Source organism: Acanthisitta chloris, unplaced genomic scaffold, assembly GCF_000695815.1.
Source record: "Acanthisitta chloris isolate BGI_N310 unplaced genomic scaffold, ASM69581v1 scaffold1582, whole genome shotgun sequence".
Lineage (NCBI taxonomy): Eukaryota > Metazoa > Chordata > Aves > Passeriformes > Acanthisittidae > Acanthisitta > Acanthisitta chloris.
This window is the reverse complement of record NW_008659680.1, coordinates 78736-104678: the sequence shown is the minus strand read 5'-3', so window position 1 is coordinate 104678 and position 25943 is coordinate 78736. Positions and strand designations below refer to the sequence as shown.

The 25943-nt window shown below is 38.4% G+C and overlaps 1 protein-coding gene across 2 annotated transcripts in view; it reads right to left on the bottom strand.

Moving 5' to 3' along the window:
• Window positions 1-25943, bottom strand: part of TOX (thymocyte selection-associated high mobility group box) — a 110317-nt gene that overhangs the window by 29378 nt on the left and 54996 nt on the right. For both annotated transcript variants that reach the window (XM_009069470.1, XM_009069471.1), the window contains exons 3-4: window positions 19021-19299; window positions 12019-12249 (exon numbers count right to left, since the gene is read on the bottom strand). In XM_009069470.1, coding sequence (XP_009067718.1) covers window positions 12019-12249; window positions 19021-19299 — 510 coding nt within the window. The remainder of the gene's footprint in view (window positions 1-12018; window positions 12250-19020; window positions 19300-25943) is intronic.

The window sequence follows — 25943 nt, the reverse complement described above, 5'->3', positions numbered from 1 at the left end:
TTATGAGTTTCTCACTACTTCATTTTTTTTTAATCTAAAAAGTAGATTTAGGAGTCATGCAAGCATCTTGGTTTCATGTAACTAAGCAGAACTGACTCCTTCCTTGTTCAAGGGAAAAACTTAAAAAAAAATCTAAAAGTTTAAAAGTAAGAGAGACAAATAAAGGGAAAGAAAATGGCTATTTCACAACTTATAAGTAACTTGTCAGAGGTTAATTCATGTGTGCATGGGCATTTGGGATCCACAATATTACACAAAATGGAACTACAGTTTTAAGTCTCTGCTATTCACTTTTCCAGCCAAATGCACAACCTGTGGAAATCCTCCATGAAGAGAGTAAATACTATTCACCTTCCCTCTCCCATTCCACACTGCCTAGTTAACTGGGCTATTGATTCAAAGCTAAAAGATAGGCAAAGCTATTTAGGAGGACAATTTTGGGGTGTTCTACTGAATTGCACAGCTACATACACACACACAAACATCTCCTCAGAAAGACAAACTTTATTAAATGATCTCTTTTGATCCTCCAATGCTCCAGTAAAACCAGCAGTCCTGTAATGGAGAGGACCTGGCAGAACAAAGTGTGCACATAGAAGACAATACAGTTGCAGACTACAAAATGAGAGTGGTAGTGTCAGGCTGGAAGGATCCAGTACAACACCATTTTTATAAAGAATGTGCTTGTAAAACAATTTTTTGTTTCACTGAGGCTTTGCTTTCAGACACAGAACAAACCTCAGATACAGGCTGGCAAAACTCAGAGGCTGCCTAAAAGGATTAAAGATTTTGCTTCCCAGGGAAGCAAAAGATCATAATGGAAACGAAGAAGTCTTAGGCTTCTAAAATTGTAAATATAAAGATAGAGAGGGGAAAGAGATTGGTTTTAGCTGTGAAACCATATCTTTGCACCCTTGTAATTTCTCCAGATTAAGATAAATATATAGTGCTGGCTGATTTCCTACTGCTCTGCAAAACAAACAAAAAAAGGTAACAATTTACTTTTAAAGTTGTAATCACTTGTGATTATTAAGGGAATTACTATTTGTTTTGAAAATCAATAAAAAATTAGAAAACAGTCTGTTCCTAGCTGCTAAAATGAATTTAGCATGACCTACAGAACAAAGACTAAGTTATACTGCTTTGTGTATTGCAATGCCTCTGTATCATTCTGATAGCCAGCTTATAAAAAAGAGCTGAACAAAGTATTTTACACAGAATAATGTTCTTCAAAAGATCATGTATCTACTGCTTCCACATTGGGTTTTATTTTGCATTACACAAATATAAAAAATAGACACTCCTGCTGTGCTCTTACAGTCACAGCATAATTGAAAGAGTCCTTTGGGACCTGACTTTTCCTGCAAATAGTCATATTGCACAAGGTTAACTCAATAATTGGAAGTTAACAACAATTCTGTAAATCTCCATCTAAAACATCACTACTTCATAGAAACATTGTTTCCTACCTATGCACCTAACATGTTTAGTGTACACACTGTCTTGCCCTCCTTTCTGGATCTTTTGGTGAAAGAGTAATAGTCATGTGAACACCATGTCTTCCCTAGTAATATAAACTTTAACCATGTAACAGAAGTTCATTACAGTCAAAAAAAGTCCTTACTGGGTGGGGAAAAGTTTTAGATGACCCCAGACTACTTTGATGTTTTGCACTGGCAAGAAAGGCCCCTGCAGGCTGGCTTGTCCAAAGGGCAATCAGCTCACCTTTTGTCCCTGCAGGGGCATTGGTGTGTCCTCTGAGGACAACAGCTTGAGCTCTCACTGACTATATGCTATTGTCCTTTTGAGGGTGCCCACTGTTGAGCTCAGCATACAAGTAGGCTGATGATCCTCATGCTGGTTTTGGAAATTCTGATCGGTCCTGGCTTAGACTAAAAATTAGGGTAAATTCTGTCTGTCTGGGGAGTAACAACATGGCAACATGAGTAGCAACAAGGTCTGGCTGTCAATATTTTTCTCTGAAGGCAAATGAATGTGAACCTGGCAGTGGGTACCAGTTCAAAGACTTCGTGCTAGACTGGACTTGCACTGGGGGCTTATGAAGGCAGGGCAAGTAGGGAGCATCTTCAGCATTTGCAGCAGCACCTCAAACAGGTATGAGCAAGTCAGCTGCTCCTCTCAACTTCTTTTTTTTTTCTGCAGCTGTGAGAATTTTTAGCCCTCAGGCATAAATAGTTTTGTGTTGTAGTAAGTATAACAGAGTTGCATCCTTGCAGCACTTTCAGGGAAGAAAAAAGCTTGTGTCATCATCAACTCTTTTGAGTTTCTTGATTAAGACAGTGCCAAATTTTGAAACACAGCATATCCAATAATACATATAACATTTTTCCTGTTTCAAGAAGCAGGGTTCCATTCTGTAGCTTATCCATAGTGTATAGTGGGAATATTTAACTTTAGCATCTCAGAAGTCTCTTATAAGGTCATTTTCCTGTCCTCCATCAAGCAAGGAACAATTGTTAAATAAGTAACTTGACAGGAGCATATAGTTATGGAATTAAGTAATTTCTATCTTGCATTACTTCAATTAATGTGATAATTGAATGTCAGCTGATTGTCACTCAGGCAGTAAAGCCCATTCTGATTCAGTAGCAGATTTATTTCCTTACACAGTATTTTATTTTCTATATTGTCCCAGCTGTGGAAATTGAATGTTGGCAGGAAAAACCCATCTTTTGTATATATGCAGGGTGGGTCAGTTTAATTTATTCTTATTCTCTTCAGCATGTTATAGAAACCCCAAAACACCAAGACTGCATTCATTGTCTATAAATGGAAACTGCTGGCATTATTTTCCTACTGTGCTTCACAAATGCAAATGTAGACAGCATAATACACAGGTCCTTATTTAATTGCACTTCCAAAGTAGCTTCAAGTTCCCTTACACTGTTTAGCAAAGCACGCAGAAATACAGAAGAACGTATTTTCCAAAATGAGCAAGTATGTAATTCTACTTTGTGCATATAAATATGTAAGATAGAATTTGAATTAGGCCACTAGGGAAAATGAGTGCCGTGGGCTCTTGCAGCCTGGTACCAGGCCCCAGGCCATTGCACTAGCAACTTTTAGCTCAGGTTCCCTGGGCTGACCATACATATGGGCTACCAGGGCTGTAGCAGCCTACATCAAGGGCTGAACTCTTTATTAATAGTGATACACATCCTTAAACTGAATGCACCAAAGTTTCACTCGGAGTTAGAGGGGTGGTGAGTTATAAAACAACACTCCCCAATACTAGATTTACCAAATTAAAACCACAGTAGAATATCTGGACTAATGTTTTATGGTGCCAGCTTCTGGTCATGTTTTGCTTTATGTATTTTAACTGCTGTTTAGTTCTTGTCTTCTTGGATCACGTAAATTCCTTGAGGCAGGCTTTGTGTCTCCTGTGCTTTCCTATGTGTTCTATAATATGAAATTTATCACTAATATATATTGCTGAAATACACCTGTAATGTCTTAAGCCAAGTTTTTGTCCTAGTTACCCATCTATTCCCAATGAACTTCCTCTCAGCTTGCTTGTGGAGGATTATGAACACATCACAACACACTAGACAGCAGGATTATTACCCTGTCCCACGTGGCTTGCACTCTTATTCCCTTAGTGGAACACATCTCCCTTCTCCCAGTCATCAGCATAAAAGCCAAAACAGGCACCCAAAGGACTGTAACCATGTCCTCAGTTTTGAGTATGAGGTGTTAATGGAACACTATTGCTCGTGCCTACAGTCCCCTTTGATACTAGAGGCTTGGAGACAGGGAACTAAACTGACTGATACTTTTAGGAGAAAAAGAGACTTTCAGAATTTGTGTCTCATGGAAGTCTGAAAAAGCTCAGTGTCTCCTAGCTGACAAAGCACATTACAAAGAACCATGCAACTTCTCTGGCTTTGCCTAAATAGATGGTATGAGGATGACAAAGAAGGTGAAGTTTTCCATTTATCTTGTCAATATCTCCCTAGAGCTGACACTTACAAGCAAGTTATATTTGTCGTTTTAAAATGATGTAAAGGTGCTCACATTTGTTTTGGTGGAAGTGTAGCAAAATCACTACCCTCCCCCCCTGAAATAGTATATGCAAAAATAGTAAATCAAAAAGCAACATGACTGATTTTGTCTTTTGGTCTCTGCAGTGTTATAACCCATGGGAGTGTCATTTTCACAGGCTACAGTTACAACAATGTCATCTGATAAAATACAGTAGGCTGCAATCCAGAATTAAATTCCACATTCAGACTGTCATTCCTGGCCCTAAATACCTAGGCTCAAAGAGAAAACTTGTATTTCTTCCAAGTGGGAGACATATCTCTAGTTTTAATCTTCTGATTTTGCAGCAAAGGTACCTAGAGCTGCACATACTCTTCTAAAATATGGAGAAGGATATTCCCACAGCAGTCAGAAAAAAACCCCACTCAGAATTGCTTAATGGATACTGAAATATGTTACCACTTGATTTTTAATCTAGGTACATACAGTAACAGAAAGTCTTCCAAGTGGGAGACATATCTCTAGTTTTAATCTTCTGATTTTGCAGCAAAGGTACCTAGAGCTGCACATACTCTTCTAAAATATGGAGAAGGATATTCCCACAGCAGTCAGAAAAAAACCCCACTCAGAATTGCTTAATGGATACTGAAATATGTTACCACTTGATTTTTAATCTAGGTACATACAGTAACAGAAAGTGGCCCAGGGTATATGGTTCTTCAGCAGTCTCTTTGACTGTAGAGCATGAAAAAGATACTGATGACATATTAGAGGCTAAGGGGAAAGAATTCAGTCTTTCTGGCACATGGGGAAAAGATCACAAGCCAAATTCAGCTCTAGCACAAACAGTGAGACTCAGTGGAGATCACTGGCAATTGCAGCCATTTGTGCCAGGCCTAAATCTGACTTTATAGTCTTGATACTTGCAGCTTAGAGGAACAGGACTGTACATTTTATCAGAAGCACGTTGGATGCAAGTTGGGTACAAAACAAGTGAGATTAAACATGATTTATGTGGCAATTATTTCCACTTGCTGCTCTTCTTTTTCAAAAAAATAAGGATGCCTCAATGGAGGCATAATAATTGGGCCTAAATCCAGTTTCGTATGCAAATCACTGAAAGCCATGCTCCTATTGAGCTCAAATGTATGGATAAAGGGTGGGGAGGAAGAGTAAGTAGAAAATTAAGGCTATTATTTATGCACGTTGCTACAGCAGTACTTGGAATCCAGGGTCCTTTTGGCCCAAGTGCTTCCAAGTACAACAAGGTGGCAAAGTGGAGTTAAAGTCAACATTTCATAATGCAGTGGCCTTGTGCAATATTTCTCTAGGAGCTGTGTCTGTTGTATGCTGCAAATGGATATTAGAAATCCACTTTGGATGGGGTGTGTGTGTGATGTTCCCTGTGATTTCAGTGCTCCCAGAAGGCTGCAGGAAGACCAAGCTGCCTGGTGGGCTAGGCAGGAGGCCAGCAGATGATAGTCTGTATTAACCTACACAGAGTAAGATGCAGCAGCACTTATAGTGACCTAGGTGACTCCCATGGTGACATTAATTTTATGCTTTTGTGCAACAGTGGGGAAGATCTCCTATCCTGCATGCACAGCACAGTCCTGCTCAGTTCAGCTCTGGGTGGCAGTGGGAGGTGCCAGGTACCAGAAATCCTGCAGCAAAACTGCATGGCAAACAGGGGGCCTGACACTGCTCCCCTCTGAAGTCAGTGAAAGTGAAGAGGTTCAAGGACTGGCCCTGTAGAAGCCAGGGCAATAGAAGAACCTGAAGATATAAATTTACATGTATGTACATGTAAACATAGACAACATCTATGCATAGACAAGAGTTGCATCTGCACTTACATGTGCCTATTCTTGGACCCTTTGTGTTCCAGCTCATTAAGGCCAGATGCTTGCAGAGGAAGGGAGCAGGAGAAAACACCAGGATCAGGATCAGTTGTTTTAAACTCTTGACACTCTCGTATAGAGATTTAAAGGGTAGACATAGAATTTCAACACAGAAATTTGTGAAGAAGAACAGTGCATCTCCCAAACACACCTAAGATGCAACACTGGTAAAAGCAACTTTGCTGATGCGGGTGGCTGGGAGGGGAGATGCAAGGCTGCTGTCTGTTGTGCCTATTCCTGAATTCATTTTGCTTGTAATTTGCTTTGACAGTGTGCGAACACAGATGTGCCTTCTCTTCCTATTCTTATTTACAAAAATAAAACAAAGCTAAACCTTGTGTGGTTGTTTATTTACTAAACTGAAACTCTCATCCTCTTACAAGTGTGTTAGTTATTCCTTGGAGATTGCTTCATTAGCAAGGAGAAAATATTTTTTTTTAAAAAGGTCCTTTTTAAAGGAAGAACAAGGAGTAGATGATAAACAAACACCTGAGTATATGAGCATATATAAGAGAGAACAAACTGCAAATTTGTGTTTTAAAAATGCTACTGACTACCTTGATCTGATGCTCTGAGTATCTTCTGGAGCTGTTTCAGCAGCCAGTCCCCTGAACTGTGTGACATCTGACAACAAACACCCCACATGCATGACAATTAATGGGAACTTGATGGTTCTTCCACCCATGGGATGGATGAGCTCATTGTCATGTCAAGTGTTGGGACATCATCACACCCTGGAAGGGAGGAGGAGCTAGGCTAGATGTCCCCAGAGGCCAGGTAGAGCCAAGACCTCTTGAAACACTGATCTTGGATCCACTTTGATCTGACTTGTGGCGTCTCACATGATGAGAGAAGCTGTGGAGACATGAAATGTTGGCCAGAATTACTTGTAAACCCCTTCCTGATCTACCTGATTCATCCTCGCACTGGATAATGTGCTGCTATGTCTATAACTTCCCTGTGGTTGAAAGAGAAACTTATAAAACATGCTTTGTTATTTTTCATGTCCAAATCAGTGTAGGTTATTTTTAGTGACCAAAACAGAACTCCCTGAAAGCTTGTGGGTTATAATGAAAATGGTAACAGCATCACAAATGCACAGGGACTTCTTTTTACATAAGTATTGGTAACATACAATTCAAGTTCCATCAGATGCTAAAGAATAAACTGCAGCTTTTATCTAGTGGGTCTTTGAGCACCAATGAGGAGTAAATGATTTGATTTTGTGAGCTCCGAGGATTTGTCAGCTGCCTCATATGTATAATTCTGGCTCTTCATATTCCTGCTACTTCTAATTTAGCAGGACAGGCTCATAATTGAAGCAAATTAACTATTTACACTTGCCACTTCTACCAGGGGAAGAGGACACAGCAGCAGGAAAGAATGAGTGGGAAATTAAATTCTTCCCACTTGTGTCAGATCTGCCCTTATATAAACACATTAACAGTAATTTCATGAGGCGTCAAACATAGGAATAAATACTGAGGGATAAAATAATGAGGTGTTGCTATTGAGCTGAACTGTTGCAGCTAATATTACTGTGTATGAATTATGGAGCCTGAAAGATGGCATCTGCTAAAGCACTCTGACAGCTATTTCACCTGCTTCTTCACATTGTTTTGGGTGCCCTAGGTGAAGACATCCTTCTTCCAGCTGTAAGGCCAGTGAACCACTTAGGTAAACACACAGAAACACATACACATACACATGTATGCACACTGAGTTGTTCACAGGAGGCCAAATTAATTCCTGCTAGAATTCCAGTTAAGTCACTGAAATTACACCAGAGATTAATTTTGTTGAATGTTGACTAGACATTCAATTCCATTTTTAGAATAACAGGACATTTATTAAGGTCTTTGGCTGAAGTTTTAAAGTTACACTAATGTAAACAAGAACATTTTGTTTGTAATTTGCCACATCTATTTCAGCTTTACTAGGACTCCAATTAGAAACTTAAGGTTCATTTAGTACACGCACATCTGGTACTGATTTAAAATGACTTTCCTTTTTCATCTAAGGACAGAAAATGACCTAAGTAGCCTTTTTACCCAGTTTAAACGGGTGTTCTGTCTGAAAGCCAGAGACTCAAACATTTAGCATGTTGAATCCTCTTTCCTGGGGTCTGTTTATCTCCCCTTTGCAGTAAAAATGTGTGCAGAGGGCAAAGATGTGCATAAATAACCTATAAAAATGGGATGTGCAGAAGACTAGCAGTGACTAAGGAGAAAACTGTTTGTGATCATAGAGAGGAACTGGAAAAGTACTTGAAAATACCCCTGTACTAGGGCTACAAAACAAAGGAGAATGTACCTCAAAATATAACTGCTACAGCTGCTGCTTTCCACTCACAAGTTTATTAATCGGAACTATTTTAGAAAACATTCACAGTGAAAAATTAAGGAAAATTCACAGTCTCCTCTTCTGATCACGTGTAATTATTGTACTTGACACAGAATTTGAGAAGAAACCATGACAAAGTCCACCATGACCACTAAAGTCCCGTTAATTTCTAGACTTCTCTGTGCAGATCAGTTTGGACAAACAAAACACAGGCACACACCAGCATTCTTTGCAAATGGCTCTTTTACACACAGCAATTAATGGGAACAGTTATAGCACATGGCTCAAAAAAACAAATGTCTTCATATGGCAAAATGAGAGTAGAAGTACACTGGTATCTGCCTTAATCTAATAAATTGCAATATTCTCATGGTAAGAGTATCAGAGTGCAATCTATTTCAAGCATCACTCTCCCCCAACTTCAGTAAGGCACTCACCATTATCTAGCTCATAGTAATACTTCCTTTTTTGTCATTAAAATCCTATTTTCTCAAACAACATTTTCCTGTTTCTTCACAATTTGAAAACCATATGTGGTTCTTGCACAAAGCTTTTCAAGCTCCAGTCTAACATGTCAGGTTATCAAAATTTTGTTGAAAAGGCTTGGACATACATACACTGCCCTTAGGTCTTTACTGTACTGAGTTTCTATACCTTTGTTTATTCTGTAGTCAGTCTTCAGGAATAAACAAGACGAATTCTATGCACTTCAGAAAAAAACTGGCTCAGGCCGCAGGAACAAATAAGATTTCATTTTAGCATGAAAACATGAGGCTATTCTTCTTTCTCAATAGCTACATTATGCTCTACTTTCTGATTCATTTATATTTACTATTTAAATAGTAAAAGGAGTTCCAATTCAGGAAACATAATTTGGAAACATACTTCTATTTAAATTCCAGAATAAGCATTAGCTTCCAAAACATAAAAGCCAGAAGCTTTATGATAATTGAATCCTTTTCAGCAAGTATAATTCATCAATAAAGTAGTCCTCTAATGATGTTATTGTTTCTTTATTTAACTATTTTTGCATTTCTGATGCTTCTTCAATGCCAAATACCAAATGCTACATCAATCATTTGTATTTTTAGAGTCCCATTTTCCTACCAGAGACATAGGTTTTATAACAGCTACTCTTGCTCTAAAAAAGTAGGCCTTTAAATACAGTCAGTTAAGATATCTTGTAATCACTACTTTGTAATATTAGATCCATAATGGAATAAAAAATTAGCTTAAATTTATTTTATAAAATAGGATTGCCATTTTTGTAAAATAGGGACTATATTTTATTTTTTTTGTACAGTGCTAGATTAGAAAGGGTCTGGGCCTGGAGTTTTTACAACGTGCTTAATAGATGATAATGAATAGGCAAAATGAGTCACAGAGCAACAAAAATATGCTAACCCAAACTCTTGGAATAATTGGCTTAAAACCTAGTTGCAACCATTTTCTCCCGGATGTGTCATGTGGATTCCATAACGCATCATTCTGCTGTGTTTCAACTCAAATTAAGAACAACTGAGATAAGAAAAATAAATTTTGTTCTGCTGTTCCATCATAAGACTTATTCAATTATTGCTTTCAACCACGAATAGGAAATCCAAGTTAAAGCTGGAAATTTAGGGTTTTATGCACTTTTTTTAAACAGAATTCTATGGAAAGACTTCAATTTTCTGGTGGTAGTACTCACATGACAAGCTCAAAGGAAATGTGCATTTTACAGTCTTTTTGGTTTGTCTCCATTATATGGTCTTGGACTACTATTCATGAAGTCAAATTTTCTGAACTCTAAGTAAAGCAAATACTATGGAAGGAAAAACTGCACCACTGCAATTGCCACAAATGAAGGGTCATTTTGAAAAATGGTGGAGAAAACTAAGCACAGGATTTGGCTAAATTAATTTTTGCTTGGTGTCATCACTAGAGAGATGTAAATTAAATAGACAGACAGAGTCCTGAGAAGTCCAGGTCTCTGCTTTTCACTGTTTCAGGAAAATTCTGATCCACAGTCCCACAGGTCCAAGATGCTGATCTGACTACTTAGAGCAATCCTGAGGTAATTCCAAGATGGTGAGTGATTCTGGGCACAGACCTTTCTTTGGAGTAGGAACTGATTTAAGCAAGATATCATAATCTTTAGTTTTTCAGCTCTGGCCGGAGGTCCTAGCCAAACACAGCAGGGACAGCCAAGCTGCTTCTTGCACCTTTGGGCAGTCTGCACCTTTTTGTCTACTTCTACTTCTGTCTGGAAAGTATACAGAACAGGGAGGAATGCCACCAAAACCTCTCGTTTGTGAACTTAACCAGAAGTGTAGTCTTTATTTTTTCTGAGTCAAAAGTGAACAACCATCACCATGGTCCCAAAAAGTAACTGCTGTACTGGGAAGGTGTAAACAGACAGCATCTAGGTAACCTTTGCCTTTGCTGAACATATGCAAAAAGGGAGAAGAAAGAGACAACACAACACAACAAAATAACTCTAATGTGCCAGGCCAAGTGACTTCTTTGATCCCTGTGTGAAGAATGTTACCTTTCCAGCTAAACCTTCCAAATACTGGCCTTGTTCAGTGGTGGATACTAGAGAGAATGAGCTTTTTTTTTTTCAGTTAGTCAGTGAGTGCCAAATCTTGATTCTTGTTACACTGCTATCTTTAACAGGGATCTAGATGTACCTACACCATCTGGTTATTAGCAAAGTAAACTTTTTTCCAAGCCCAAATGATTTTACCTACCAAAAAAATCATAGGAAAATTTTCATTTTAATTCTTATCCTTATGAACTATAATTTGCTAATAATAATGTGTGTATGAATGAGATTCAGTTTAGTCCCAGTACTTTTCCAGGCTCTGTGCTGACACCAACCTCCACCCAGGCCACCTGCAGCCAACAGAACTCTCACCCAGTGTACCCTTTCCTTCCATACCTGTTTCTTTCTTAAAGTTCCCTTTCCTTTGTCAATCCAATCCATTCTGCTGGCAATTAGTAAAAATGTAGCCAATAAGAATGTAAAAGCAATGGTATGCTACAGTGAGGATGAATGGTTTTTGCCAGCTTTCACCACAAGGACATGATGAGCTTTCAGACTTCCCCACTTTTACACAGCATTCAACTGTCTTGCAAGGATTTCTGCAAAGGTTCAGGTCCAGCATTGCTGATTTCATTGCAGAACCAATGCCTTTCTGTGGAAGATGTAAGAAGCTATGGGATGTGATTTCTACAATCTGCATGTATGCTAGGGAATACACCAGAACACTGTCCATTTGGCAGGGTCCACCCTAGGTCTCTTTGGGTCAACACATCATTGCTTTCTTTCATAAAAGCCAGGTGGTTTGGGAGAAAAGGTGAGCCCTGCTTCCCTTCTGGCACTGTGGGATCATGGAGCAGGGAAATATCTGCAACTGGGAGCTCAGATATATGTCAGGTCCCACTGCACAGATCTCAGCTTTGACAGCAAGGTCCTCTTACACCACACTGGCATATACAGGACAATGCTGTCATAAAATAGTAGGCCCACCAATTTTGGCATAAAACAATCCTAAATATAATCCTAAAGCTCCTGTCACACCCCAAAACTAAGAAATCTCTTTTAGTGGTTTCATACAGAAGAAATTAAATGACAGTCTCCTTATCTCAGTCTCTTAAACATATTCCTGAGATGGCACATAGTCAAGTTTCATCCTAGCAAACAAAAGAAGTTGCCCACAGTGCTTCGATGACCCTGATAACACTTTCCTGAAACAAAGCCTCTGAGTTACAGCACATATTGTACCTGTTTTTGTTCTTCTCCTAAGCCGTCCCACATTGAAGCTACAATTTTAGAGACTTCACCAAAAGTAGCATTGGGGTTTTGGCCCTTGATGGCTGCTTGAGTGTCTCGAAAGAATAATGCATAGGCAGACACAGGCTTCTGTGGCTCATTTGGGTCCTTCTTCTTCTTCTTTTTGGGAGTTTTGGGTTTCTTTCCCATATCTGAAGCAGGTCTCTTCTCGCCACCATTGACCTGTAACATAAAATTAGAAAAGTACTATAAAAAAAAGCTTATTTAATTCAGTCTTTCCATTGTTAGTTACAGTCTCTATGATGTAAAGATTTTGGATTTTGCATACAAAAGGGAATTTTTGTTGCCATCTTTGATAATCCAAATGTTGACACTCTCTGCCTTAGTCACATGTATAAAATTCCCTACAAGTATTCCAGATTATGTATTTTTTTTTCTCAAAGTACTTTATATTTTGCTTCCATATAATTCTAGAATCTCACTTCTAGTTAATCTGGTCATCTTTTCACCTTTTCTAAGTTTTATTGTGAATGGTTATAACAGGCATGTAATGAAAAAATTCAAGTGCAATAGTTTCTCTAAAGCCTGACTACCAGTTGAACCACATGAGCCACCTGCAGACAGTAGGAACACTGTCATTTCTACCATTTGCTTATCCTCACGCTTCCCCAGAATGACACCAGACTACTGTTCAAATCAATTTCTTCTGCAACTGGTGGCACACCTTCCAGGGATTTTGAAGAGAATCTGACTGAATTAGACAATTAAAGTTTCAGACATTTCACTACACATCTAATTAAAGTCTGAAGAAACAAAGCTTTACCAGTACAGACAGTTTAGAGCCCTTTAAAGGACCAGTTCCAATCTACCTGGATTTAGCCACATAGCTTTTACTTCTACTCATGTAAAAGCAAATGGTTTGAGGAAAGGAGTGAAAGAGGAATGCTGTATGCAGAAAAGTTCATGTGCACTATTTATGTACCACCTGAACAAAACTGCACATGACATTGTGTAAACACCAAAACACCCTACTTTCCTAGTGAAGCTGGTGAAGGGTCTAGAGCACAAGTCTTGTGAGGAGCAGCTGAGGGAACTAGTGTGGTTTAGCCTGGAGAAAAGGGGCTCAGGGGAAGCATTGCCGTCTACAACTGCCTGAAAGGAAGCTGCAGCATGCTGGGCGTTGGTCCCTTGACCCAAGTTACAGTCTATAGAGTGAGAAGAAATGGCCTCATGTTGCACCAGGGGAGATTTAGATTGGACATTAGGAAAAAATTTTATCACCGAAAGGGTTGTCAAGTTTTGGGTTGTCAAGGGTTGTCAAGATCAGGCTGCCCAGGGAAGTGTTGGAGTCACTTTCCCTGGAGGTATTTAAAAGATGCACATATGTGGCACTTGGGGACACGGTTTAGTGGTGGACTTGGAAGCATGAGGTTAACAGTAGCCCACAATGATCTGAAATGCCTTTTCAACCTAAACGATTCTATGATTCTACAACTTACAAGCATATAATGGGACATTGTCCTGATTCTTCAACAGATTGGAGTTCCATGGCAAAGCAGCTTTCCTTGATATGATCACTTATTTCACTAGACCTGTAGAAACCTTTTGTGGTGTTACAAGTGGGTTCAAAAGCTTTTTTCTTTTGTTGGCATGACCAAAGTACTGCGCATCATAAGCATTTTGAAGTATGAGAAGATCAAGAGCATAAAAGGTATGCTCTAGGCTAAGGATCTACTAGGCATGACTTCTTTCACTTCCATGTATTACTATTTTTTAATAATGCATATCAAGTGGCAAAGGAGAATATAGGTGTTCAAATCAGTGGAACTGCATGAGGAAAATGGCCAGAAATCCTCAGTTTGAGAAAAAAAGCTTTTTTACTTTTCTATATTAATCACTATGTGGTATCCAACAGAACCCAAGTGACTACCGTTAACAACCTGGACCTCTGTGGCTTATAAAAAACAGCAACAAAATTATGACTACAATTTTAAAATGAAGCTGCTTGTTTCCTGAACATTATGCTATAATAGATGCATCTTTAATACAAAATCAGTGGACAGGCAGCCTATTGGCAGCATTTGGAAAACATGGAAAAACAGAAGCAGTTTGCTACCCACTATTAAGTTATCCAGCTTTTAGTCTGTTGCTATTATTTCACTCTACAGAGTACACAAAACTACCAGCTAAAGGATAATTAACTAGGGTTACCTAGTTAATTTGACATCAGTCTAGACTATTCAGAAGTCCTCTGCAAACTCCATGAGCAAGGAGGCTTGACAATAATTTGTTCTATAGTTAAAATTTTACCTCTGTGATTTGCTACAGTTTTCTTCTTTTCAGAGTATTTTTGAACCAATGAGATTTAAAAGTTCTCTGTATATTAGGATGCCACATTACTTCAACTATCCTTAAACTAAGTGATATACTACAGAAACTTGTGTAAGACATCTTCTGCTAAGTCGTTCTGCAAACAGCTCTAAAACCTTATTCTCCAACCTTAATGATCAAGAGACTTCAAAAACCCACTGTTAGAAACAGAGTACTCACAGGGGAAATTCTGTTTGTCTTCTATGAAAATAATGAAATAAAAAGAATACCAGAATTTCAGTACTAATAACCTTGCAAATGGCTGAGATGATGGCCTACCTTATGCTCCCATCAGTCTATCAGCTTCATAGACTCCACTTATAACCACCAAAGCAGAGACAGATGGAAAATAAAATAAAAACCATATATATTCTGCTAGGCATAGACTTGTGCCTCAAAATCCCTGGAGGTGTAGTTAGCTCATGGTAATCCACCTCCTGTCATGGCTTATTGCTTAATTATGGTGATGTATTTAACTTATTTATCACAAGAAAGCAATAATCTTTCACTTTAAAAAAGTGTACATTAACCATGTTGCACACATAATAGATGACAAGAATATCTAGTGTAGGATTTAAAACTATCAAGTAAGGCACACCATTGATATCTAAATGTCCCTGGAGAAGCTGGAAAATGTCTATAAGCATATTTAAAATAAACTGCAATAGTACCAAAGCCTTTAATGGAGCTAGGAGAGCTGTTTTATGCACACTATCTTGCAGTAATCGCTGTAGTTTAAAATAGATTTTAATCAAGCACCATCTGCCTAATAGGCTGAACAGACAACATAGAATTCTACTTATAACTCCTATCATATAAAGTAAATATTGTAAAACCTCTGCCACATAAAGAGAATATGCTGCAGCAGTTTTTTAGTAATTGTGTTTCTGTTATTTAATTCTTGCTACTTGCAGTCTTCTCACTATCTTACCTCTAAAATACATTATTTGAATTTCTTTCATAAGTGATATGCAAATGAGCATGGAAGAAAACCCTGTTATCCATCTATGAAGAAATACTTATTTACAAACCAGTAATGCTTCCAGCAGCTTCACAATTATGCTTGGCAATAACCAAGTACATGTTTAACGATCCAACAGTATGAATTATGGCAAGAATTACATAAATGTGATATTCCAATGTTGAGGTGGCCAGAATAAAGCATGTGCTAAGTGGCCACATTGTTTGCAATGTTTTTACAGTTGCTTACAGCTATTGATTTTTAAGTTATATCTTTTTTCTTCTTCTAATGATAGTCCAGCATTGGAGATTTAGAAGAATTCAGGAGACTTAGTGATGTACACTCCTTGCAGAGATGACATTCTTGGTCTGAGACTACATTTCTCATTTCCACGGCCACAGCAGCTTTCTGACTGTATATCCACCCTTAAAATTATGCTACTGTTCTCACTGATCTTATGGTCAAGCTGCCTCACCTGTCCTGCCTTAAGAGCAACAGCATGTAGGAAAACTGAGCTCTCTATAATGCAGCTCCCTTTCCTTTTTTTGTGCAAGGAAATATATGACAGTTGAAGTCTGAACAGCCTTTATGTAAGAGCCTTTATGAGAATGAGTTTTGACAAAAAATATTTAGCAACTGCTGCCATTAGTTCTGTGTATGTTCAATAAGGCTTACAGCAATTTGAATATTTATCATAGAATGAACATCAGTGAAGCTCGGTACATGAACAATTACATCAGTTTGTAAAGTTTCCCTATTACTGGCATTTGAAATATATACATTAAATAGAAATGGTCATTTTCTTCATACGTGGAAATCAGTAGTTCACTAGGGATACAATTATACTTTTAGTCCAAATGTATTTTCTGTACATATTTGTTTATATCTAATGTCATCCTCTTCCTATAAATTCATGCAAACATGAACAGGACATTGAGATATCTGTTTGATTTTTTTTTCCTCTAGATAGAAATAGGTATAGTTGTTAGGGACTCTAACAAATGTGCTATCAAAAGATCAGTGGGTTCTCTGGTGGCTTTCAGCTGGTGTAAACTACAGGAGGCCACCTGACACCAATGTGATTTTCCATGTGAAAATGTACTTTATCTTTTTAATCAGTGTTGGTACGTAGGCAAACATCTTCTCTTGCTGGTTAAATAGAGAACGTCACTGTTGCTCTTAAGAGTACAGTGATTTCAGCGGGAGTTGTTTTTTACGTAGTCCTCTTGGCAGGGACATCTTTCTGACTCCATGAAGCAAGCTCCAGCAGCTACCACATGACTGCAACATGGACACTTCTACTGAAGGACTGACCAATGAGCTGTAGCCCTGTAATACCACACATCTGCATGGTAGTTTACCAATCAAAGAGAAAATTCCAAATTTAGCTAAGTTATAGTCAAGTAAAAGATAAAGGTTCTCACAAGAAACAGAACCGCTTCTCTCTCTCTTCCTGTCCCCATCCAGTGCCTTCTTTCACTGGGAAGATGATTTCTGGAGTGAGAACCTTCACAGGCCCCTCCAAAGCAGCTCTGAGAAAATATAATACTGTTGTGCCTGGAGAGAAAGATCTCCACGAAAACCTGGTATATTCTGAGTATCTATATCTATTCACTGGCAGCTTCCAGGAAGAGCAATGTGACAGAAACACAGTGGAGAGATTTAAATCGTGAATGACAACAATACACTAACTCCTTAGGCTGATTATTCAAACCCTCTTGTCTTTTAGAAAGGGAACTACAGCAGAACCACTGCATTGGATCAGGTGTGCCAGCCCACTGCTTGTCTCCAATGGTGGCCATCCTCAGGTGTTTTCGTGAAACCCTAAGAAATCCCACAGAAGACATGTATGGCATTATCTGCACCCCATCAAGCTTGCCATTTAAACCAGACTAGTTGGAGAAGAATTCTGTCATTATTAACCAAATTTAATATCCTCTAAAACCTTTTTCTTAGCAGAGAAATTATAATTAAAGAATTTTAAGGCAGTGTATCTAGTTCAACATACTGAGTTTAATTTTGTGTTGCACATTGTGTCTTTTGTCACCTTTTTCAGCTTAGACCAAGCCTGAGAGAATTTTAAAAAGAGTTTTCCAAAATAATACGGTTTGTTAAAAAATTGAACACTATATAAACTCACTTCCACAAAGAAAGGACAAAGATTTACTTAGTCTGCAGAGCTTTGTATTTCTTTATTGAAAACGTTAACTGCAGATAACTACTGCTTGCATGAAACCACAACCCTACACTTTTAGTAGCACAAAGTGCAGCAGTGAAAAAGCACATGAAAAATACGGGTTAAATAACGGAAATATTTGATAGAAGCAGGAAAGAAATCTCAATTATTTGAGTAGATGTTTTCTCCAGAAGTTTAGAGCATCTTGCACACTCCCACCAATATATGTAAAAATATTAGCAAAGCAACAGGAGTAGCAAATAAATTATTCTGAAAAAGTAAAGGCTGCCTGGAATTATTTTTACATAGCTATATTCTAAAGTCTCCCTCAGTAAGGAAGTGCTCATTTAAAATGTATGAATTATTCAGTAATTTTTAAAACCTAAAGTTTGTGAAATCAGAGGAATGTCCTGAAATAAGACTTTCGAATCAGAATTTATTCAAAATGTAGTAAAACATATGTCTCCAATTACATGATTATTTTATAGCTTGAGGCATGAAAAGCAATATAATTTGAAAACAAATCAGACTTACATTTCTTGACTGGATTATACCTCCTCAGTGACTCACAATATGTTTTCTTCACATTCCTCACAAATCTGCAACTTTTCCCCACAAGACATGCCTGTGGTACACTACACGGTACACACTACACTGCAGGAGTGCTCTAACAGGACTGCTGTTTTGTAGTGACCATAAAACAGAGCTAAAGAAGTTCTAAATTTCAATATGCTCTATACCTGGTTTAAGGGGTGCCTTTGTGCTAAGTCCCAGTCTTTCTGTGTCTCAGTTTTTCTGTCTGCAAAATTCAGATAATAGACTTGTGCATTTTTGGGAGGTTTCCAGGATTTTGGGAGATTTCTGCATGCAAAACCTGCTATACAGATTGACATTTATCCTTTTAAGAAATTTATTATGAAAATTACTCTTATCACTTCATGCCTGTCCTGACACTAAAATGAAGCTTAAACATGTCATGATGAAGTGTCAGCACCTCTCAAAGTATAAATGCATAATGGGTCTTCTAGATTTTTAAGGTACGATTTTTAAAGTTCATAGGATCTTTCTGTTCCGGTTGCTATGATGTTCTGTTTACTCATCCTGTGACCAAGTAGCAAAGACTAGCATATTGCACAGACTGTTCATACTTTTTATAGCAGTAACTTGATCTTTAACTGGGAACAAACATCCCTGCTATGCAAGTGAGAAAATTCAACCTTTATATTAAAGTCCTAAAGGAATAACTATCCTTGGAGTGTTTTACAGGATTCCAGTTTGCTCTCACAAAGAGGAATGATGTAATTTACTCAAGCTGCCTGAAGAATTAACTGGGTATTTTAAGTTCTGCATTCATAACCCTTTATTCACTTCAGTCAACCACCAATAATGTATAAAGTATCACCTTAATAACTGTGGCCATATGATTAATTTAGCAGGTCCTAAAAATATCCACCATTTACATAGTAATCCTAGCATCTAAGCCTACCTTAGAGCTATCTTCTCCTTCATCTTCATGGACTGAACTGGATGGTGAAGGAGTTGCAGATTTGCTTCCAGGTGGAGAGGGCGAGTTGTGAGGAACACTGTTTCCACCCATATTCAAACCAAGCTGTGCACTGAGCTGGGACTGGTTAATAGTAGTCAGCTGCCCGTGCTGCATCATTCCTGGCTGCCTAATATCTGCAGGTTGAACCCTTGGCCTCATGGTTGCCATCTGAGGATGGGAACTATACTGGGCTCCTTCTGTATTCCGTAAATCTTGCATCTACAAGAGGAAAAAAACTGTATTAAGCATATCACTAATAAAGTGTTCTGTTCCTTTAGACCTCAGTTGGCCTGATTGGCTATGTAAGGCTTAAAAGAAATGGCAAGTACTTAAATAAACATGTAAATACTGGAAATAAACAGAGTAAGGATATGATTGACATTTGCATAACACTGACTGTTATAAACTATTCAGGCTCTAGCCTCAGCCCTTGGGAATGGCAGAAAAAGCAATGAAAGCTTGTTTTTTTAATAAAGGGAACAAAAGGGCACTGCTTTCTGTAACTGCATGTAAGGTATTTCTGAAATGCTAACAGACATGGACAGGTTTGCGCCCTGAAGTTCAAAACCAGATCCGAATATGAATATCTTCAAAATTCAAGACAATTTCCAGATCTTGCTTTTTTTCCATAGGATTTTTGTGTGTGTGAGTTGTGAATTTGAGAGCTGCAGTTTTCAAAGTTTGAAAACCTAGTACTAGGTCCAAATCTATTTTGTCTGGTGCTGCCCAATGAAATACTGGACTTTTCAGGATTCAGACCAGTGACAAGAAGGATGCATTGACAGACTGATTAAATGATTTCTGAGTTGATTTACTACTAAGACATATATGAACAGAAAGCTTGAAAATCACAGGATTGACAAATGAATCCATTGTGCTATGTGGGTCACCGCTTCTTAGCATTAACAAGACATACTATTTTAATGCAAGCAACAAATTCAGTCTCTGCAAGGATAAGAATTAAAAGCACTGGAGGATGAAACTCCTTTCTTGTTCAGAGGTCAAATGCACCATACACACAGACCTCTGCAGATTGCCTGTAACATCTTTTCAGTACACTCATACAGAAACACGACAAATAGCGAGTATCAAAGAGAAGCTCAGGTTTAAGCTAAGGTGGGTGATTTAAAATTGAAGTGTCAATTCAGAGCTGAAATGAAATATAGTTGTCTTTCTGTGTGTCAGACAAACATGCTGTATGTATCAAGTGGAATCTGACAGGAGCTACCATTGTGTGAGTTCCATTATGATAAGGACACGTGTTAATGGTTCAATATATTAACATAGCCACATTTATTCTACTGACAGTCTTTGTTAGACATGTCATCTGAATTGTCTAAAGATCACTGGGATTTCATTTTTTAAAAAAACTTTTTACAGCCTGTGATTTCTATAACCTATCTCTCGCTCATACACACACTCCTGTATATCACAGCAATCTGTAAGATACCTTTCAACCAGTAACGCACAGAAAAGTAAAGATAAGCCTGTAACTTCACCTTTTCTCTTATTATTGATAGTGTAAAAATGTATCAGTTTTAGGGAGATATTTTATGAGCTCAGGGATTGATTTTTGTAAAGGTGACTGGTTGGCAGTAAATCAAACTAATAATACCATTAGTTATGGCATACTTACCACTTTACATGTATTTGTGTCTCTGAAAAGCATTTTAAATGGCTTCTGACAATGTGACATCACAATTATACCTGTATTTATATTGTTTTAGAAATTAATAGCTTTTGGTAAAAAAGAGTTATCGATACAAACATGTTCAAGTTCATTTAATGACTACTAAAGCACTGGAGAGGAGAAGAGACAGCACAGTGGATGAAATAATTGAAGACTGAAATTTGAATCCTGGTAGACATTTATATTTTTAAATTGCTACTGATTTTTTGGTCCCTTCCTCCCAGTATCATGTCCCCTCCTCAACAAACATACTAGGCTTGAAAGCTACCGTTATCTCTGCCTCTAGCAGACAACCTGTATCAAAACAGTTGTGCCCATGAAGCTGTAACTACTGCTTGGCTTTTAGTTCTGGATCCAGATGCTGAGCTGGGGAGAGCTGGGGAATGGAGAGCAGGAGTGTGGGCTCCTCAGGCCCTCTCAGCCAGCACAAGGCAAAGGGGGTAGAGGATGGAAACCCAAACAATCCCTTATGTGCTGGGCACAGGGAGGCAAACCCTCCCCAAAGCCTGTCTGCAGCACTCACACCTCAGCGTGGGTATATGCCCTCCCACAGGCACCCTCCACCCTGCAGGGGCTGAGTCCATGCTATCCTGCCTGCAAATGCCCTGGGTTTTCATGGGGCAGCACCTCACAGTACTGAATAAATCCTGCCATGAAAGGCTGGAAGAGCATGACTGCTTTTTAGTAAGATAAAGTATCCTTAATGATTTTATGAACTCTAGAAAGGAAACAAGCACTATCTGGAACTCCTAACTCTTACTTTGAATGAGCTCAAAAATATTTACCTCTAAAAGTGGAGCAAAGGTTACCATTTTAATTCCTTTTCCTCAAGTAAAATATAGGACAATTGCTCTAGCTGATGTAGAGGAAGTTCCAGCTGAATATGAGGAAGAACTTCTTTACTGTGCTGGTAGCCATCTAGAAAGGAAACAAGCACTATCTGGAACTCCTAACTCTTACTTTGAATGAGCTCAAAAATATTTACCTCTAAAAGTGGAGCAAAGGTTACCATTTTAATTCCTTTTCCTCAAGTAAAATATAGGACAATTGCTCTAGCTGATGTAGAGGAAGTTCCAGCTGAATATGAGGAAGAACTTCTTTACTGTGCTGGTAGCCACCCACTGGAATGCCCAGCCCAGAGAGGTTGTGGAGTCTCCCTCACTGGAGATATTCAAGAACTATCTGGACAGAATCCTGAGCCATGTGCTCCAGGATGACCCTGGTTGTGCAGGGAGGTTGGACCAGATGACCCACTGTGGTCCCTTCCAATCTTATCCATCCAGCAATTCCGTGATTCTGCTCTTATTTGAAAAGATCTTTCCTTTATTAAAGTCTCTTCATATGAGCTTCAGTTATTATCAGAAAGATGCAACAGAACATTCTGTGTTTGTCATTGTTAAACAACATGTATTTTTAAACAGTCTGTGATACAATTTTAGCTTCGGCACTGAACATAGACTGTGTTTTCAGATAATACAGCATCAACTGAATGGCACTGAATGTATCCCCAAACAAAACACACACACTTGTGGTGTGTGTATGTACATGTGTATATACATATATATATATATTTGCAAAAGAACCCTTCACTAGGGAAATTCTGAGGACTGCAAATGAGGTGGTGCAGTAAAAAAAAACCTCAGTATTTTTCTTGTCACATGAATTCAGCTTGTCTTCTGAATTTTTAAATCAAATGAATACCAGGCTACCTTCACAAGACCATGTGTAAGCAGCAAGTAAATTTATTTAACAGTACATGTTCTCTTTTAGATGCTAAGCCAGAAACCCTCACCTAAGGGACCTGCCTGCAGAGAACATACCAGTGTAAGACCATCACTGTGTGCATCCACAGGATCCACAGATGTGATCCACATCTGCAGGTGAAGCTTCTGGCTCACCTCTTTGCCATGCACTGCCTTCTCCCATCCTGCCCCTTCCTAGTGAAAAGGTGTGCTTGTCTAAGAAAATGGAAACTGCTCATTCCTTGAGAAAGAATGGGCAGCTAACCATATAAATGTGAAAAGCTGTGAGATTGCACCATAGAAAATATGTGATGATGAATCTTCATGTTCCTAAAGAGTCAGCAAGCCAAGAACTGTCCCATCTTCTCTGTTGGGTTCAGGAACAGACCCAGCTGTGAAAACCACATGCTTGGGTCACTGCTGCGGTGTGATGGTATGCCCCTGTTTCAGATGCCGTGACAACCACGTCTCTGCAGGAATAGTGGCACTAATCAGACACGCTCTCTGTCAACATTGCAAGCAAAGGATCACAAATTTCTTCTAAACTACTTCAAAATTAGAAGTTTCTTATTCCTTGTTGCTCCAGATGGAGTTTTACAAAACCCACCGATGTGTAGCTGTGCTGGAGCCATATTCAGTATGCAGAGGCAATATTGCGAACACACTTCTGCCGAATGCAAAGCTGAATATAAATCCTGATGGATGGCAGAATGCCAAATGGAAGAACAAAGTTAGAGTTCTGAGTGTTACAGAGGATAAGGACAGTCTTAAACTGACATCTTCAATGGTCTCTGTGACGAGGTAATAATGACAATATATGGTACTTTAATATAATTCTCCATCTGTTAGTTCCAGGATGTTTCACAACTTGTGTTATATTCAGCTTTAGAACATGCCTGCTTATGTTTTGGCTTTCCTTTAACAGGAAAGCTATGATACATTTCTCTTCATGGCTATTTATTTTTTCTGTTTGCATTTTACTTATAAGTAGAAACAGCATTCACCCATATAAGGGTTTGACTGCAAGTTTAATGACAGTACAAGTCACTAACTCTAGGTTGTGTACCAAAACCCCTTATTGACACTTGGGTAGTGGAAAACCAGAACAGAGCTGTCTGGCTGAAAACAAGCTCCTAATGCCCTGCTCAAAGCTCTTAAGGTAGGAAGAATAAAGCTAAAGTGCTTTAAACATCAGACTATCGTTCAGCCCATCAGCTTAAAGCAAAAACAAAGCAAAGAACGCAGCACAGAATACAGTGATATCATCCCTGTACGGAAACATGTTACTGCAGTGTGCAATGTGAGTATAGTATCCTAATCACAGAATCACAGAAAACAGTGCTAGAAGGGACCTCAAAAGGTTATTTAGTCCAACACTATCTCACAGCAGGATTAGCTATACCTAAATCATTTCTGACAGATGTTTGTCTAACCTCTTCATAACCTCCCCAGGCAATTCTTGTGCTTAACTATCCTTACAGTGGAAAGGGCTTTTTTCCATAATGTCTCACCTAAATCTCCTTTGTTGTAATTTAAACCTACTACTTTTTGCTCTGCTCCCAGTGGACATGAGGAATGTTTTTCTCCTTTGCAGAAAAGTTGTACACACTAGACGGCTATTATGAATTTCCTTTCAGTTTTTTCTTCTTTAGCCTAAACAACTAAACATGAAGATTGAAAGACTTGGGTCATACGCTGTGTTTTCTACACCTCTGATCATTCTTCCTGTTGTCCTCTGGACTATGTCCAATGACCTCCATCTTTCGTGACACATTGTGCTCCAAAGTTCACAAAACACAGATATTCTCATTTGACACAGCATTCAGATAGAATCCTTCATCTCTCACAGGACATAGCACTAACAAAAATACCAAATTATCTGCCATTTTGATACAAGTTGGTTAAGCCATACAAGATGCAGAAAGAGTCAAATTGCAGGACTCTTAACTAAAATCCCAGAAGGTGGCTTTAGGAAGCAAATAATTTTCTTCTAAGAAGCATTAGACAGACAGTTTCAAAGGGAATGTGCTGTTAGCAAAATAATTCATACATTATTTTCCTTGTTATAATTAATAACTGTGAGGCAGCATCTCTCTGAAAAGACTTAGAAGTCCCAATTGTCCCTCTCTATTTAAATTCATTTATAATAAATGTTATCATTAAATGAAAGAAGAAAGACAGGTTGCCTTAACAGATCGAAGTAAATACAACAGGTCTAAGTACGTGCAAGAAACACTAGGGATTACACACTGGAGATGAAACATTAAAACATAAGGAGAAATACAGAGGGCTTACTCACTGAAGCAAGCGGAGATCACATATCTCACTACCCCGGGCAAATTCATATCAAGGCACAGCAGGCATTATTTCTATTACCATCAGGTCTTACAACGATTTTTGCTTAGTTTTCTGCTAGTTGAACCACTCCTGTGAACATTTCTGATGGACACTGCAGAAGTGGTTGACAGTCTTTTGCTTCTTGTATAAGTGGTGAAAGTAAGTCAGAGAGTAACAATTTTTTCAGACTATAAGAAGCTATGGTTCAACCAGTTAATTAAAAAAATTGGGAGAAAACCCCAGGGGATCTTAAGCATTATTTATGAAGATACTGACTGTGTGCTTCCTACTTCTTTGGCATGATCCATTAGAGTCATCATGTAGGTATCCCAGACATTCTTTGGTAGGCAGAAGGGGTTTCTGTTAATAGAAATGTTCTCATTTATATTCCCAGGAAACTTGTGCTACTACCTGTGCCATATTAATTCTGAATGTTTGTTCCCAAATAATGCTACATTAAAATGTGGCATTAGCCCTGGTTGTGCCAACCTCCTGAAAAGCTGTGAGATTCACTTAGAAATTTTACTGCTTTAATTTAAGGTGTTTTAATTGTCTTCTACCATAAGCCAATGCACATCTGCAAGATGTTTTCCAGTGACACAGAGATGCTCGTTAAAAAAAGAGAGAGAAAAAAAAAGTTAATTCCTACATAAGCACTTGACTCTCTAAGTTAAGGTTTCAAAAGAGAAGAAAAGATCACATTAAGTTGCTAGATTGGTTTGTGAGAGCAAACACACAGAGAAGGAATTGTGTTGGGGAAATGATACCCACCACTTTAGATAAAAACAAACAACTGCTAAAAAAACCAACAACATCATAATTTTCTTTTTGTCCTAAGAAATGCAAGAAAGATTCATCATACAGATGATGAACAGACTCCCCAGGGAAGTGGTCACAGCACCAAGCCTGCAAGAGTTCAAGAAGCATTTGGACAATGCTCTCAGGCACATGGTGTGATTCACAGGGCTGTCTTGTGTAGGGCCATGAGTTGGACTTTGATGATCCTTGTGGGTCCCTTCCAAGTCAGGACATTCTATGAGTCTATACAGTCAGAGCTAAGTTAAAATTTAAAAGAGTGTCTAAAAGTACAGAAA